Genomic DNA, 19,071 nt, shown 5'->3' on the forward strand with positions numbered 1-19,071 from the left:
CTCATCATACTCCGTGGAAGTTGTCCTAGGCTCTGCCGAAATTTTGGCCAATTTTACTCTTCGTGAAAGGGAAATTTTATTCAGTAATATTTTACATCATCTGATTCCAAACTAACTTCAGTTATCGAGCGTGCTGCGCCTGCTCCCAGCGGGCTTCCCCCGCTCTTTTCAACGCAGGTCCACAGAGGGATAGGCGCGTTTCTAATTTTAAAATGTAGAAAAAAAGGCAGGGTCTTATGTACAAATTTAATTGGAATATTCATGTACTAATTGAGGTCTGAGGGCCTCTTTAAACACAGCATTGGAAGTAATTACACTATCTTCTGTCAAACGCACATGATGACTCATACTTACGTATCAACAGGAGACTGGAATGTGGAATCAGCCGCATTTTGATAAAAGTTATTTAAACAATGCGAGATATTGTTGCAAATGAACAAATGTATCAGTTTGTGCGCCGTTAACGTCAGGAATATTTGCCGTTTTTTCAATTATTTAAAAACCAATTTTAGGAAACAATAGCAATATTTAGGAAGTAAGATATGCCGTCGTATGTTCTCTGATAAATTCGGTGCATTTTGGTACCTCATTTGTAGAGTTTGGTTGCGTATAAGTTGAGAAAAAGGTATCTATACATTAGAAATAATATAGATGATTAGCTAAAGGAATTATGTCGAATACTGTTCGTATTTCGTATGTGTAATGAATTCCGTTCGATCCAATTAATCTTTAATATGATTTCGTTCATTTTGAACGATCTGAGGAATCGAGTCACTGTCATGAATCAAATCACGGTCCTCATAATTATCCTAAGCTTATGTTCGCGCCAATCCAACGCTGAGCTTCCATTGGGACTTCCACTTGGCCTGGCTTCGCGTGTTGTGATGAAACTCCTTTAGCGCATGCTTTGAGTTTATTTTTGGCTCGCATGATTACTTCACGGACAATGTTATTTTTATTTGCCTCGAGTGTATTGTGATGTGAAAGGAATGGCGGTGGGGTCTCTCCATAGATATCGACGAGCCCTCTGTCTTCGAGACTCATACGAAATACGATTCAACGAGGAATTTCATCCGTATTCGGCTCATTTCATCCGAATTCCGCCAGAAAAATGGCTAAATTGACCCTCGTGGAAAAATTGTCTTTATATGAGAATAAAACGAAAATACCCGTTTTTTGCAATACATGCAACGATTTACAAGAAATTGCAATGTTTCAAAACTGAAATCTTACGAAAGTGTCTTCGCAAGAGAAGTCGTATCTCCGGATAAAGTATGCTGGTAAAATACGCTATAGTTCATGTTATAGTCATTGAATGGAAAAGATAATTAGTTGATTATTTTACGCATTGTAAGCAGTTTGATCAAGTTAAAACAGTTTCAAATTTGACTTCGATTTTTGACGATACAGCTACTGCTTAGATTTTCCTCGTTTTTTTAAATATGTTTTTGATACAACTTTCCTGTACATTTAAAGAAATTTGTTTGGGGTAATTTAAATATTCAATCTCAAATATCTCGTTTAAGGAAGAATGAAGTTTGTGTGTAGTTCCTTCCGCCTCGACCGACCGACTGACTCTGCTGCCATCGGCGCTCTTTCTTGTCGTCATGCTGCTCCCGCGAAGCGCCTGTCGTGGGTATTTGCTTCGCTGTAGAGGAACAGCTACTTTAGAGACATCATATATAAATAAATATATGTATATGCTCATGGAATATGTGTATCAGGCTGGCAGCTCTTTATTCAGACCGCTCTTGATAGTGATGTGTAAACGTTAAAACCGGTTGAGTGAATAAAATAGGGTGGAAATCGACTACTGCTGCTTCTATTAGCTGTGTTGAAGATTTGGCTACGCTGCTTGCATTAGAGTCTGCAAATTGGACTTGCTGCAATCCAAATGGTTCCTCCGCCATATGTTTACTTATCTCAGCCCGATGTCTTTCAATACTCGTTGTCCGACCTTCGCTGGAAGTGACCGTCTTAGCATTAGGGGGCCTTCACAGTTCGGCGTTGCGTTGACGCCGCGGCTAGCGAGCCAATCAGAGCCCGTCTTTGAGAATTGATGACGTCACGTCTCCAGCTCGCTGCGTCGTCGCAGAAAAACTGATCCTGTCGGATTTTCTCTGCGTGAAGGCGGCAGAACGCCGACGATTTCGAATTGGTGTTTGTTTCTGGGTATACAAATATGCAAGATAAGCTCTAATGGGAGTGGCAATGCTATTTATTTCATTATTTACTACTATTTTGAAGTGTTCAGCTTAGATATTTCGTATCTTTCCTGAACATAAGACGAATGTTAATCATAAATTAGATTACAATCACTGAGGAGCATAGATTAGCCTAACACATATCCGTAAATGGTATCACAAGCTAAATACAGCGTGAGAGGTGCTTGTTGGTGACTACGGTCGCTTAAATTCCAATTGATATCTAATAATCGTGCCCTCATAATCTACTCGGTCAGAGCTATTTAGATAACGTGACTAGGACAATCTGTTTGAACAACAGTTATCATTAATAAATATTCCTGATAACATTCCACGTTACTTATGTTCATTGAGAGTATGTAATTAGCTATTTTTCGAATATTCCGAGTTAAGAAATAAAATTTAAAGGTCATAATAATGCATAGGCAAGGGTCATCACTACATACATGATTATTGACTTTATGGTCGCCATGTTAACTTCCAATGCTATTTATAGTTAAGAGGAATATTTTAAGAAATGAAATTGTGTTAACATGCGGAAAACAACATATGTATAGTGCATTTAGTTCGAAATCATAAGATGATATGCTCACAGGCAGATTTTTAGGAGCCGACGCTTTTTGACTTGCATTTGTTTTCGCAACGCAGAGCTGTGAAGGGCTCCAACTTGCTGCGATGAGTTAGCTTTGCCCCCCAAGTACGCAACGCCGAGCTATGAAGGCACCCTTAGCATAAAACAATTTCAACTTTTTCGAAGGATGTTAGCCCGTTTTTCCGATTTCGAGGTTTGATGTCGATTCGTGGGATGCTTTTTAGAGATGGTTGGCCTCCAAGTGTGGACAAGATGAAAAATTTACACAAGGCTCACCTCTCTCCCCGTCTGAGACTGTTACCTCGACTACGGAAATTACCGCTCTCCGAGATATTTCTTATTCCTGTTTTAATTGGCGCCAGGTAGAATGGGCTGCTTCCAATTCAACTTTGTTTACATCGATTATGCGTGAGGAAATCAATCGGTCTTCTTCTAGGCTGAGTCCTCGTGCACAGCCGCCCTCTGTCCACTTGATGACCCAAAGAGACGCGGATTTGGCGTCTAGATAATTTCATAGTAGATTTATTATTTATCTGTGTTGCTTTCAAACAACCGCCCTTACGGTTAATAGCGTGGATGCCCTAATGCATATCATCTTCCTTATCGAAAGCTATCCCTATTCTATCTATTGGATCGGTATGCCTGCATTAATGTACGAAGTCATCGTACGTACTGAAGTACCTGCGTAAGTATTAATGGAAGGAAGTCAATTCTCCAATTCTCTTAAGGGGATAGGATACTTCGGGAGAACTCCGCTGCAACGGTCGCTGGCATTTAGTTCCGAAAGCGACCGCTGCGTTTGAATTGGAGGGGAAGTTGACTGGGTGGAAGGGGGACTCGAGAGCGAAGAAAAATTCATGGTTGGGGAGAGGGACTGAACTCCCCTTCTGCGGTGTCAGATTTCGGTCCGCTGGCGGTCGGGATCTCGGATAACCTATGCAGACCCCACGGAGTTGTTTGTGCTGCAAAAAAACTCTTGAGGCCCAAAAAACTCTTTTTGTGTTACTTTAGTTGTTCAGCCCTTCGGTCGGTCTCTTTTTCTCTGGATAGTTCCCGCATTGAATTCCGCTCGCTTTCTTCACGGTGTCCCATTTCTATTCATCCTGTACCTCAATGAATGCATCGTAAATAAGATTGCAGTTTATAATTTATAATATGAAAATAAAATAGACCGTATGACTTGACTTATTCCACGCCGGTAACCAATATTGCACAATATAATTAATCGAAAAGAGAACGCGAGAAATCGTGTATCACTTTCGTTAATTGCAGTTTCATTTTTCTCTCTACCGTTTGTTGTTGCAATCCTTCACAAAATCCACGTTTATATTACTTCAATGCTCCGTTTTATTGCGCACTTCAATTATAATTTTTTCCTATGATGGCAACGACAGCATAATTTTTAGTACAGCTGGGAGGAATCCTAAATTACCTCTATTTCGAAAGCTTCAACTCCAAGTATGAAAGGTGAAAGTATGTCTTAAAATTCGAAAATTTTTACAAGTGGTCTATTTCATATGATACATATACGTGTTTATGATTACATTTATAAAAATTCATACACAGTTATTAAATCTCAACTCCCCTGGGATCATGCAATATTAATTTTTTCTTAACTTTGAAGTCTGTAGCGCTGTAATCGGCACTGAAGCTGAGGAGTCATGATATTCTCATTTTTTTATCTTACTCGTTTGAAAATGCCCGGAGAAAATTAATGTCGCGCCGCAGCACGAAAAATTTTGACTCGTTTCACAATTGGTGAAGGGTATTCAGAGGTGGAATTAGTAACTTCACGTATTGCGATCTCATTACCCTGTAAGAATCCCATCTCTAAAGGCCGTTTTACACGGTACACGGAATTGCGCAATCTGACGTACGTGCGAAGGCGCAATCAAAATTGCGTCGTGTAAAGCGGTGAATTGCTAGAACACATGCGAGAATGCGTGGATGAGAGACGGCAAAATAGCCACTGTTTTAATTTCGTTCATGCATTCGCGCAATTCCGCGCCATTTTAGAAATTAATGCAGCTCTAACCTGCGCAATTCCGTACCTCGTGTAAAACGGCCTTAAGGCTGAAGCCGGAAACTTTTGATGCGCGCGTGACTCGATAAACAATGCGGTTCGCGTGGCTGAAAGCTATTATTTATTTCGATGTATGTATAGCATATTGTAAGCACTAATGGAAGTCGCACTTAAATTTGTTACAATATTAATTATTTTAAAAAATTGGTCGAGAAAAGAAAAATGCGTCTTACTCAGCCATGCCATAATATATATGCGATAATCCAGGAAAAACCAGTGGCCGGGGCAGAAGGCTGCTGTTGGCCGCACCGCGATATACAGGGATAAAATATTACCATATTTAGTCTCCAGGAGGCCGGTGTGCAAAGAGAAATGAAGGGTAAAAAGTTGAGGGAAAGTATTGATTAAAAAACATCAACTCCGGTACAAGTATTTATTGTAACCAGGTGTATTCTGGCATATTTTAGGCAACATAAAGTTCAGGTAAAACTCTTTTAATTTATCCACCATTGCTGTGGCCCAAAACTGCTTTCCCTTTGAATTCTGTCAATTATAATCCCATGAGGAGACCACACAATAAAATCGCAATATTGTTTATCCCATATTTCCAGCTGTCCCTGTACTCGATAAAAATATCTGTTTCTCCTGCGTAACTTATATTTTCCTTCTTTCACTTCCATGAAGGTAGCTCTTTTATTTTTAACTCCTTCCTCAGGAGTAATATACCTACAATTATAGGGGCACTTGATTTCAACCAAGCCTCCACCATCAGATATTACCCCATCAGGACTAGCAGCCAAAAACGGTAATTTGTCATCAACAAAGAGACCTGCGGGTAAAACTTTATATTTGATTGAAGACTCATATTCCCTGATGGCAGATTTTTCGTTAGTATTTCCCCAATCTGTAGCCTTGTTTCCTCTGAAGGAAGGAAACAAAATATCGTCTGCCATTTTCTCCCTAGATGTTGTGGGCCTTAAATTGCAAATACGGCCAAAGAAAGAGGCCGTCAACCTTTTCCACATTTCCGCCTGCCACGTCGCATTGAGCATTTGCTCTCGTGTTTCCCTCTCCAACTTTTCCCTTGAGGTTTTATCCATTTTTAGTGATGATAGGAAATTATTCATGGAATCTTGGCTGGCCAATGCGATGTCACTTTGTACATCAGGAACAAGCCCATAATGTTTGTCTGGTCCCTCAATTCGCAGACGTTTCTTTTTTGAAGTTTCAGAGAATTCCAGTCGTCGCTTTCTTATGTACTCCCTATTCCTTTTGGAGGAAACAGATTTTTTTTGGGCATTCTCCTGGGCTCATGCTCGTCAGTCCTTTATGAATTATGCCATGTACATCATCTTTCACATTGAAGGCTACCGATGCAATGGCACACCTAGTTTCATAGGCCCCCCTTAAACATAAATTTAACCTTTTCCCTCCTACGTACTTAGCTACATAAGAGTTGTAGGACTCCGCAGGATTTTTTGTCACGTTATATATCAAACTAGCGGAGTGACGAGATAATAGACTGTTGGCATAGGTGATATCCTCCCATATGCCGCAACTAATGAAATGAGGGACCAAGTTTTCCTCTCCTTCTTTAGGCCCTTTGCAATAATATTTGTCACATTTATTATGGTCACCAAAAACATGATTCGATCCTTGCTCTATGTCCTTCTGTAGGAGTTTGACCCTTTCCGACCCGGCCATTTTCGCTCTGAAGGAGATTGCCCCACTCACAGCTACCCTCAATCTTGGCAAGTTATTGTTTATTGTTCTCCTGTACCCAACGGGCACTGCCCCTTTTGAATTTCTTGGCCGTCGTGCAGCATCTTGCAGTCTACTACTGTAATTTCTAAGTAGGTGGTTGACGCATTCTACTTTTTGCACTGGTAACTGCTGCCCATATGGCATTTCCCTAGACAGCCTTTGCATTATGCTACTATCACCATCACCTGTAATAAAGAGGATTTCATTACTTGAGAGCGATGTTGTTTGATCGTGAATGATTTCATGATAAAAATATATTAAATATTCAAGTTTTAAAATTAACTTTCAACTAAAGTATTGAAAGAAAATGAATGCATATAGCTTCTAATGAACAAATATTTTATGCACATTAGCTACGTAAGAGTTGTATGACTCTACAGGATTGTTGGTGACATTATATATTAAACTAGGGGCGTACAAAATAGGAGACGGTGAACTACATTAAAATGCGTTTTTCAATTCTGTGAGTTTGCGTATTCAAAATTATGTTCCGAGTAATTCAACCTAACCGAATCAACAAATCCACCAAAGTCTTATTGCAATTACCTATCCGTTTTTTACAAATGATCCTCAACTCTGAGAAGGCAATCGTCTACGTCTGATTGCTCAGCTCGTCGATATTCATCCTGTTCCTTAGGGTCCATTTCTCCACCATGCCTATTGCTGCATCCAGGCTGAGGTGATGATGGCCTAAGGGGAAAAAACGAATTTTGAGAAAACGAATTTGCTGACGGTGATGTAATTTACACGCTAATTATAATTAGCAATTAGCACTCCATTGAATATTTCTGAACTATTATCAACTAAATCGTAGGTATACGATTTAATGTAATTATTTTGCAGCAATATTTACCTCTCCACTACACCTGTTCCGGAACCCAATGGCGATGATTCTTCGGAATGAAAGCTTCCGGTTTCAACTGCTACAAAATAAATGTGTAATAAGGCTTCAGGCAAAGGAGGGAATTTTTATTCTCGTTATTTTTCTTGAAGCTTAAATAATTGGTACACTATTAATACAAGAGAGTCATTTTTTAAACGCAAAATGAATTGAATTTCACTGTGAAATTACCTGCTTCCTTAGGTTTTGGAGGGTGATATTTCCTCTTCTTCGGCTGATAACACTTACGATATCTCCACTTCAGGTACGGAGTTGGTTTTTCCATAATCTGCTGTCCACAATCAATCTCGACACTGACCCGTCGAAAAACACAGGTGTATCTTGCTCTCGTAGCGCGCTTGAACTCTCCAGCCTCCCGAAACAAAATTTTTTTTTTCTCCGAATATGACGCCAGACGTAGTGGAGCAGTGTGAGGGGAAGGAAGGCAAGGGATTGGTAGTGGGGGAGAGAGAGGGGAAGGAGAGAGACCGCCAAAGAGAGGGGAAGTGGAGGTGGGGGGATCCTTCTCTGGAAGACGACAGCGCCAGGTCCCCGCCAGCGCGTCGAGCCGTCGAGCCGTAGAAAGGCCAAAACATCCATCACGCTCAAGAACATAACGCGAATCTGGTTGCATGCACGCTCTACCGGTATATATATTTGAAATTATGAAAGACGCAGCCTTGACTCAAATGTTTGATCATCTCTGAGTCTCAATTTGGAGCGGAGTAATTCTCACGAGAAAAAGGCGATTTTTTTGGGAAGTTTACAATTTTTTTCTCCCAATAGGTTTTTACGTGTGCAACTGTGAAGACATACAAACCAAGGCTACATATATCCTATGTTTTTTAGTGGAAACAGTTCCTCGTTACATGCAAAAATGGCCCCCTAGCGACCTAAGTGGTAGCTTGCTGCAACGGCACTTTTCTGGCGTGGTATCCAGTCCCCTTAAACGGACTGAATTTTCATCGATGTTTGTGCCACAAACATTAATTGATTACTTCACATGTAGTATCAATGAGCAGTGATCTTCTTTATTATGCCTATACATAATAAAACCACGAAGCTCCGTTTATATCAGTGGTTTGGTATGAATGCTGGGAAACCTGTTTATCTTAATAATCACAGTAATTGCCACGGGAGAAAATGTCCCTGGATTGGGAACGGGCCCACGGACCTTTGGCTGTCCGGGCCACCGAGCCTGCCACTGCGCTCACCAGGTTCATCTACATCTACATAATACCCTGCGAGCCACCTCTAGGGTGTTTGGCAGGGGGTGATCAATCACCAGCATGCAGCATGCATTTGGACTCCCACATGCACACCACACCGTCCAAAAAACGTCCCGTATAATAACAAACTATACTACTATATGCTGTTAGAAATAGAATATAGAATAGAAATTCAGAAACATGCATTAAGTTTTACATAGGTTAGTAGGCTACACTACAAGTCATGCAATCTATTTACGAGTTCCATTGCTGCCGTTATAATATCTTATTGATCGTGGAAAAAATGACATTCGGAATCTGTCTGTTCTACAATCTATCTCTCTTATTTTATTTATATGATCTGATCTTCCGTAGTACGTTGGCGTCCGCAAGATATGGTTAACTTCGTCAGAAAAGACACTGCTCTTGAATTTATCTAAAAGGTTTAGTCTATTTTTCAATCTACGGTCCGACAGAGATTCCCATCCGAGTTTATCTAAGAGGTCAGTTACACTAACAAGACTATCGTAACGACCTTTCACATACCTGGCAGCTCTTCTTTGCACGCGTTCTAACTCTGTTATTAAGCCTTTTTCATGAGGGTCCCAAACACTGGCAGCGTATTCCAAATGTGGTCTAACGAGGGAAAAGTAGCTAATTTCTCTCACTTTGTCGTCGCACTTTCCTAATATTCTTTTAACAAAACCCATTTTACGATTAGCTTGACCGGTTATTTCTCGAATATGTTTATTCCACGATAGATCATTATTGAGTCTAACGCCTAGATATTTCACGGATTCAACTGCATTTAATTGGGTGCCTCGAATGATATAGTTACGCTCTAGGGAGTTATTCTTCTTCCAGAAATTCATTACGACGCATTTTTCCAAATTTAATTCCAACTGCCAAGCATCGCACCAAGCTTGGATAGCAGCAAGGTCATTCGTTAGTTCATCCATATCTTTCCTGGAACGGATTTCTCTGTAAACTACAGCGTCGTCTGCAAATAATCGTAACTTACTGTGTACTACTTCGCCAATGTCGTTTATATAAAGAAGGAATAGGAATTCCCATGGCTATTTAACACATCACACCAACGACTTGCGCTTAGGTCGCGAAGATATATTTGGATGAAGTTCCCTTGCTTTACCATTCCTGATCGACCTTAAACCTCAGTAAAATTTCCATGGGGGCAGAAGGAACCCGGGTGGCTTAATGACCCACGCATTGCTATTCACAAAGTATTCACGGATATTCGAAATAAAAAATAATTCGTAAGGCGGCATGTGAGCCTGTAATGAGAAAGCATTATACCCGAAATCGCGTCGCAATTCCTCATTCGGAGGTTCAGTCACTTTCAAAAGTCGGTCCACATGTCCGGCGCAGCCGATTCATTTATTCTCCGAAATCGACCTTCGCGTATTGCTTACGCGTTCCTTGTGTCCGCTTACGATCAATTTGACTTGATCGGGCCGTGCAAATGGTGCTTCATTACTTAAACCCTCGCTCAGAGTCATAAGCAAGCATGGAAAAGGTGAATGAAATCAACATTTTAGGGAAACTGCAACTGCTCTTTATTAGCTTTAAAAATTATTCGCTTGAAAAAATATTATTTTACTTAAAGACATTAGCGATCTTTGCTGCCCCCTCCTGCCCCTCGCTGGGCACGTCGCCATGCCGTGAACCCCCCCCCCCCCCACAGCCCCACTATTACTCCATCGAAGAACGCGGAAAAGACTTTTCCAAGTTTACGTTTATTCTGAATACAAGTGGTGCCTACATTTTGTGCACCGCAACTTATTCCCATCCTGTAAATAGAAGATAAGAATTTTCTATTTACAGTATTTTAAAATTTTACTTGGATAAAGCTACCGGTAAAGCAACTATTTTGGAAGAGAAGAAAATTTTTGCATTATATTTTTAAAATGTGAAATCGAATAATCTTGAATTGTATGGTTTGAAGGAAATTACTTTGCTTTTCTACATAACACACACTTTATTGCCGACTAGTTTCGGTTACACTGTACCATTTTCAAGACTAGTGATACACATAAGAATTTGCCGGGATATATACTCTGTGGTCGGGTGATTGGAGGGGAAGGGGAGAGGGGAGGTAAGTGACGGGAAGGGGGAAGGTGGGAAGAGATAGGGGAAAATACCAGAGGTAGTTACAGAGGGGAGCGTGGGTTGTCGTCATAAGGATTTTTTGGCGTGTAATAGTGGAATGTCTAGGAGTGGGGAGTGGAAAGGGAAAAGGTGGTCATTAGCAATGGGTTCTTTCCTCATTACAATTTTTAAAATTTCCAACTGTTCTCTGATGTCCAGCTGTGTTCCTTTCTTGACTCGGTGCAGTAATTCCGGGGTAAAATCCGCTTGGTGGCCTTCCTCCCGAAGATGGGTAGCGAATTGGGACATCCCAGTGTCGCATTCATGAAAATTGGCATACTTACGGGGAATGGTCCTAATTTTTGTTGAGTGTAAGCTAAATTTTACAATTTTGACCTTTTGACATCACGATGTGAGTCCAAACCAAAAATTAGAATTTGTCTTATGGGGTTTCAATGTTTAAAAAAATCGAGATGGAGAAAAGTCTGAATTTCATTCATCAAGATGTCAATTCTTAGGTTTTCGGACACGAGAAAACCGAAAATAACACTTTTATTTGCGAAAATTCAACCATTGACCCAGTAAGGTCACAGTCAAGATCTAAAGGGTGGAAAAATAATAGCATACCAATAAGGATGTCGATCCATGGGTTTTCAATGGGTTGTCCTAATACCCGTATTATTAACTGATTGACCTCCAAGGTTAATACGGAGGTCTAAGGTCGTAGAGGTAAACGTCGGTCCGTCTTGACAGCCAACGTGCCGAACCATAGGTTTTAAAGTGTGAGTTTCTCGTGTGATTAGTTAGACTAGCAAGTTATTTTTGGACTCTTTTAGAATACTCTTTCAGACGCAAATTTCGATTTTCGATTATTCCTTATATGTGCGTTGCGACGCAGATACGTATCGGTGTTTTTTTAGTACAAGCCAGACTACACAGACTCTCTATATCAGAATACTATCAGGGTGAGAATCCCGAGAACTTTCGCTTCTCCTTGTATTCTGGCACCGGGAGTCGGGTAAGTCGCGAAAAATTTAGGAATAGCGAAGAACACCTCGGCGGGACTTGTGGGGGCTGCGAGAGTGAGTCAAACATACCCTTTCAAGCCACCGAAGGCATGGGCTATACCCGAAGTTGGAGCCCAGCGGAAATCGCAGGTGCTCGCGCTGGCCATGACTTGAAAGTGATCTACATTGAAAATCCATAAACAAGATAAAAATAGAGAAAAATACTCCTTTTGACCGGCTTAAATGAATGTGGCCGGGTGGTATCAGTGATTCCTGAAATTTTACACTGAAAAAACACTTTGGATATGAGAATCGTAGGTTTGGGTGTTATGTCCAAACCTGAAGTGAAGGAAAGGACTTTCATAAACATTTTGATGTGTCAACCAAAGGGAATGGGTTATGAGGAGTTGGATGTTTCACCTACTCCTTTGGTGCTAAATCCAAAGGTGGTGGACGAGTACTTTGGGTGTGGGAGTCAAAGTGTTGGGTAGCTCATCAGAACAACGTCCGGATACCAAATGAAAACTTTAGATGACCAGCCCAAAGGAATGCACCCCTACCCCTTCCTCCCTCCTTTTCAACCCCACTACACCTTAATATTGCTCTTTTTCAACCCATTTTTAAATAGGCCGCTATGTGATATAGCGCAACCAAAAAAATGAGAAAATCTAGCTCTTCGGTAGTCTTAAAATCTATTATCACATAATTCAACATATTGTAACGTGCGTGGGTGCAAAAATGAATACTCCTATTTGTAGGATACTAGAGAGAACGTTTATTCCCCATATATAAACACACAGTTACATTAAAGTCACTCCAAACACACCAATTTCTCAATCCCTTCCTGTTCATTCTCTTCTCCCCGTCAATATCCACTGTTGTCGAGGCTCTCGATGATTACTCCGCAAGGCTCTCTATGAATCCACCGTTAAAATATCATAAAAAGTGCACAAAATATAGTGAATTAATGTCATTATCAAATTCTATGCCAATAATATAAAATATTATTAAAATACAATCATAACGTATTAAAAATATCATTGGGAAATACAATAAACGTTAGACAATTTAACCTCAATTACAGAAAAAAGTTCATTGTTAATAAGCAAAGTAGCACTTCCGACAAAATATGATCTGAGAGTTTGATCTTTGTTTGTAATACGCGCATAGAGATAACATGGGAATCTGAAGAAGAACTCATAAGCAAAGGCTGGAAAGTATGGGCATGAGAATGGGGAACTTGCATGAATTTTTTTTATTTCACAGGCGGATAGAAAATTATTTTCTGAATACAACAAAGAAAACCGCATGTTTATCTGAGTTTTCCTTCGCGAGATATTTAATGATAAATATTACGAATTTTAAAGCGCGGGAAAAACTCCCTCACCCCCCAAGCCACTGCCGACGAAGCCTCGATGACGTCAAAGGTGCCTAAACATCACGCGAAGCTATTGTTGTGATTGTTTGTAATAGTTGCCAGCAGTTGTGTGAGCTTCGTTTGTTAGACGTGTTGATTATTTTTTATTTAAAGATAAATATCCGACGATAGAGGCTTGGAAGCCCTCATATTTTGCATTATTTATAATATTAATATCTGAGTACGGGCATAAAATATAAAACTGGAGCAGTTAAACCAAATATTATATAATACCTAAATAACATCGTGGTAGGAGTCTGAGCCACGGCCATTGGAAGGGGGATACGTTAATTGTAAGTTGATGTTATCGACGGCATATCTCTATTATATACAGCGCTTCGGGTAACTGACTGACTGATGGATACAAATTCCCGACCACTTCCAGACGTGCTGGAGAGCTGAAATTTGGCACGCGTGCGGGGAACCCGAAATGATTCGGAGGAAAAATCCGAAAACCGGAAGTTCCCGCCACGTGTCGACGCTAGGACGACAAAATGGCCGAAATCGGGCTTTTTTCGGGGACAGTCTTTCGGTTTTTATTTTACTGCGCGCGAATGGTGTGTGCCACACGGCTCGCTAATGCATTTCCTGAAAGCTGATGAACGTGGGCACGTAATTACGTAATGTTGTCAATTTCTTTTCAAGAATATTGCAGCCAAAATGGCGTCCAAAAATTCATTTTTCTATTAAAATTTCATAACTTCCGCTCTCTTCGACTTAATTTCAAGTATAGGATAACGAAAATGATTATTATATATGCTTATAACATCTTCTACGAAATGTAGGTAACAATTTTCTTTCGTCGTCCTTGGTTACTCCGAAATTAAAATTAAAATTAAAATATTCCGAAAATCACCGTAAATTACGATTTCCAAAAGATAAACACAAGATTATGTCAATGTTAACCTGACCGATTTCTTTCAAACTTTGTAGTTACATACACTTATTTATTGTCTTTCAGAAAACATGAACTTTTTATAAATGATTCAATGCATTAAACCGCGAAAAAATAAAAATGGCGGGCACTACTCACTTTTTTCGGGGACTGGTTTGCTTTTTATTGTATTACTCTCGAAATATGGATGTCATAGGGCACACTTCTGTTAGATATGACAGTAAATGAATGTGACCATACAGTATCGTCATCTTTAAACCCCCCGAAACCCCAAAAAAATTAAAATTTGCACATAGTAGCCTTTTCGGGTACTTTTCGTCACAATTCCGCCGCTTTTCCAATCCTTACCACTCATCGCTACGGAATTGATGTGGACGATTGATGACCGCTGACAGTAAAAACCTATAAACCCCCGGTAAACCCTCATACACCCCCCCAAAAAATAAAATGTTGCATATGAGTCTACTTTTTGGGTACTTTTCGTGACTTTTCCACCGCCCCCAACGACTCAACCCCACGGAATTTATGTAAATGGATGGTGACCGCCAGGAGTACACACATTTAAACCCCCGGTATCCCCCTGAAATCCCTCCCAAATGTAAAATGTGTCATTTAGTCTCCTATTTGGGTACTTCTCGCAAACATTACGCCACACTACCCGTCCCCTCTGAATATGTGAGGGCGAGCATCCGTAAACCATGCGGAAAAAAAAACCGGAAACCCCCGATCACCTCCTGGAACATCGCTGAAAAAAAATTAATGAATTTTAAAGTCGCCTTTCCGAGTAGTTTTCGTCACAATTTAACCGGTGCCCCTGCCACTTATGAAAACCCCCGATAACCCCGTGAAACCTCCCAAAAAATTTCTAATAAATCGCCTCTCCAGGTAAAAGAATCGTCAGACCACTGTTCCGGACCCCTAGGACTCATCGGCATGGAATTTATGAGAACGATTTGTGACCACTGGTTTAACACAAGAATAAACCCCGGTATTCCGTTGGAACCCCCGCAAAAAATGAAAAACTTGCCCTTAAGTCTTCTTTTATGGGTACTTGTCGCCACTATTACTCCGCATTGCACTACCCTTTACAATCATCGCTACGTGATCACTGTGGACGATTAGTGACCGCATGCATAACACATTAAAACCCCCGAATCCCCCTGGGCACCCCTCTCGGTGGAGAAGAGCATTAATGAGGACTAAGCGGAGCGGCCGCGGGGGAGCTCCTCGACCCCAAGGTGGCGAAGCCGCCCCACAACGAGGAACGGCGAAGCCGTTCCGAGGAATGACTGGCGTAGGCGAGGGGGAGCTTCAGTAACCCTCGGGGGGCGAAGCCGCCCCGTTGCTCAAGCGGCGCAGCCGCTGTAGACTCCACCCATCTCAACTCACACTCAATCCCTGGGCGGCGAAGCCGCCCTCCAGCGAGGAACGGCGAAGCCGTTTCGAGGAATGAGTGGGGCGCCTCCCTACCCCCTGGCCGGCGAAGCCGGCCCCTAGCTGAGGTGAGATTATTCGAACTTTAATAGTCTTCGAGCGACCACAAAGGTAGACGGCGAAGCCGGAACCGGGGTTTTTAAGGGGCGGAGCCCCTTAACGAGCGCGCGGAGCGTGCGAGTCATTCATATAAGTATGCAATTAGAAGGATTTTGATGTTTACTGATGTCCGCTTAGCTTTTATATACAATAACTTCATCCGTTTATTCGTAGGTACCGGAGAATTCGTCGTTTAGGTCTGCTTGTGCTTGTATTATGAGGTGAATTCCAGTCAATGCAACTTTTGCTCGCTGATTGGAGACATCTAGGAACATTTTTGTGCCAAAATAGTGTTATTTTCAACGTGACGTCTCCCGTTAAGCTACTGCTAATAATCACAGTGCCAGTGGTTGTAATGCACAAAGTTTGACAAGGTTGAAAAATATCGGCGAAGAGTTATCAGTGTTCCATCGTGATTGAATTGTAAAAAGTGCTATTACGCTATCGATAAATGTCTAACAGTAGTGTAAAAATTGTCAGTGGCGTGCTAATCTCCGTTGTTCACCGTAGATATGACATTTCACGATCACGCCATTGAAATAAAAACTGTATGTGAAGTTTGTTATTCCATTATTTCAACGAATAGTAGTGAGAAATGTCACCTGTGTGGGCTAATTTAAGGGTTTAAATCAATGAATAAATAGTTGCATTCATCATAACGAGTTCTGTTATTGTAAGTTGTACGTGATGAATATAAGAATGTGACAGTGACATCCAGTTTTTGATAAAAGTATTTGCCTATTTCCCGCTATATTTTTATGGTATATGCTAGTATATTGTTTATGGATTTACCTATATTATTGAAATAGGTTTTAGCTTGTGTGTGTGTTGGCAGCGGAACCGATCGCGACCTCACATGTGGATTGTGTGCAGACTGTTTTGCTGTGAATTCGTACCGTAGGACGGATAGGACTACCTTCTCCGCTAATCCGGCGTTGCCAAATTCAACAGCACAGCTTACTCTAATGTCAACAGCACAGCTTACGATCGATATCCTCCAGTATTACAAGTTTCTTTTACAACTCGATTTGCCGCCAACGTATAGCAATAATTTGTCTTAACAAATTCCATGAGGGTCATGGCATCAATTTTTGGTGTCCTAAAAAAAGGCTGGTGTCCTAACATCCTATGCCACACGCCTTATAGGCGGCTTGCGGGGTATTATGTAGACGTAGATGAATTTCAGGTGTACTATTCGAACGAGTGGCAACGTTATCATCCATTTTTCTGATAACTAAAACACACGAAGTGAAACGCTTGTACTTCATCATCCCGATGCCGCATTATTAATATCCCAAGTAATAATCTAGGCACAATAGCAATAGGAAAACTTGCCCAAGAATAACAGAACAAAATAAAGTGACGATTAGCGGCTAAATACTCCCTCAAAACAAATTTTACTCCAAGCGCTCAGCGTATTTCCCTACTCCCCACGGTTGTTTAGGCACCTATGACGTCACGCCTGGCCTCGGCAACGCTCGGGTGTCTTCGCGCAGTGGTCGGCTCAGAGAAAATTTTCTCGATTTTAAATGCAATTTTTTTATTTCTTTTGATGTTGAATGGAGAAACTGAAGGTATTTTTGCGAGCTAATGTATCCATTTGACTTATTCAAAATAGTTTTTAGAGCAATCTACGACCCATGCAAGTTCCTCATTAATGCAATATGGCCTAGAGAATTAACAAAAAATCGCAATTTCAGTGCAACTTACCAGCGAGCACATGAATATAGACTCCAAGTCCAGCCTTCGATAAGAAATTCTTCATCCCCTATTCCATAATCTCGAGCAGCAGGAACAGTGAAGCACACGCGGCAGCAGAGTCCCAACAAAGTTCCCCCGTTATGCCCACAACAAGTCCACACGTGACGACGGCTTCCACGGCTGAACACAGAATTGTGGGTACTCTAGAGTTTCCTGAGAGTGCCACCAGAGCGCGCAACAATAGATATAGATTTCGCACCTGAATCAGTAGATTGCCCCAACTATAACTTTGGTTCTCCCATCCAAAGGACATTAACTAGACGTGTTCGGTGTGACACTTTTCGCCTTTGGTTCTCACATCCAAATAATTAGTTCTGATGTCGTATCATATCGTATCGCCGTATCTTGATGGCGCATCCGAACCTCGACGCCGAAAAGGGTTTAGGGTGTAACAACCAAACCTGTTCTTTCAGTGTAAGATAGAATAAAATTGCCTCCACTGAAACTCGAGTTACTCGCGGCTAAGGCTGCGGACCGCGCGCCTCAACGTGTACTAGGCCGCGACATTTGATAGAGATTGGCATGTCATCTAGGGGAGCGCGAAATCTTTCCTGCGATTCTCTGTCGAACCTTGGCGGTGACACTTTTTCGATATTTCCCGTATAGTTTGAGAAAGTAACATCATCTTCATAATCTCAAATATCACTCTCGCGATGTTTCCATGCCAGTGGTGATCTCCTTGATCAGTGTAAATTGATGGCAGGAGCTGAAAATTACCTTATTGTTATTACTTGCAGGTGACCCGCTCTTATCCCTTAAGTTATCATTGCAGTTTTCATCCGCTGTAGATGGTGAAAGCTCTCTGACACTAAATAGCCACTAGGTTTCTGAAATGAACCTGGGAAATTTTTTGGTGTTAAATTTATTTGAGAATAAAAAGCACAAACTTGGATTATTCCTCGAAACAGTGGCGGCATTAGCTATCATCTTGAGATTTCGATACCCTCTTCACTTGATTGCGATACGCTCTTGTTTTCTTTTTTTTTTCGGTGGTTCCCTTACTTCCGTCCTGCCTAATATTTTGGGGATGTGAAAAAGACTACGGCGTTCGAGATATAGGGACACCGTCTCCCGCCACGCTCCAAAGAGAGCGCCATTCGACGGCGGCCAATTTTGTGGGAATCCCTGATGCCCATTTTGACGACGGGCGACCCACATGGGCAGCTCCGTACTGCTGCCTCGATGACGGAGACTGCGACGACGAGGACTTGCGGGCTGCATATCCCCCCACCCAACCACTTCCCCCCTACCCCCACCCAATCCTTAAAGCTTAACGCCCGACACTTGTAAGGCGCATGCGCACTTGAAAGCTGCAACCTCCCTGCAACAATACCTCCTCCTCACTACGTCACCATCAGCAGGTCGCTGCCGGAATGTTAAATAGGAGGTTTAGTTTCCCAATCAGGTGAGCATGGCACTCCCAAACCCATGTTCCCCTCTGCTCTGCCCTTGCACTCCCATTGTTTATGTGAAAAATTAAGGTTTGGGCAAAAAAGTGCAATGGAGCGATGGAATTCAATGAAAAGAAATACCATAATATCTACTCCCTAGCAGAGCGATCCGTTCCAGCATTACTTGGGGACTCCCCAAGTAAAACTGTGTGAAAACTCTCGAAGCTTCCCTCTATGATTTTATTTTCTTGGCCAGTTTTCTGTTTTGTTCCTGGACTTAGCACCATGTT

General features: G+C 41.5%; 1 protein-coding gene across 6 annotated transcripts in view; it reads left to right on the plus strand.

Annotated features, from left to right (window-relative positions):
* LOC124163549 (transmembrane and coiled-coil domains protein 2) overlaps positions 1–19,071 on the plus strand; it is a 410,710-nt gene that overhangs the window by 174,418 nt on the left and 217,221 nt on the right. The window contains exon 2 of one of the 6 annotated variants that reach the window (XM_046540532.1): positions 18,429–18,795. The exons of the other annotated variants lie outside the window; for them this stretch is intronic. Within the exon in view, the coding sequence (XP_046396488.1) occupies positions 18,764–18,795 (32 nt within the window). The 5' untranslated portion in view covers positions 18,429–18,763. The remainder of the gene's footprint in view (positions 1–18,428; positions 18,796–19,071) is intronic. 6 annotated transcript variants of the gene reach the window in all.

Source organism: Ischnura elegans, chromosome 8 (assembly GCF_921293095.1).
Source record: "Ischnura elegans chromosome 8, ioIscEleg1.1, whole genome shotgun sequence".
In the NCBI taxonomy this organism is placed as follows: Eukaryota; Metazoa; Arthropoda; class Insecta; order Odonata; family Coenagrionidae; genus Ischnura; species Ischnura elegans.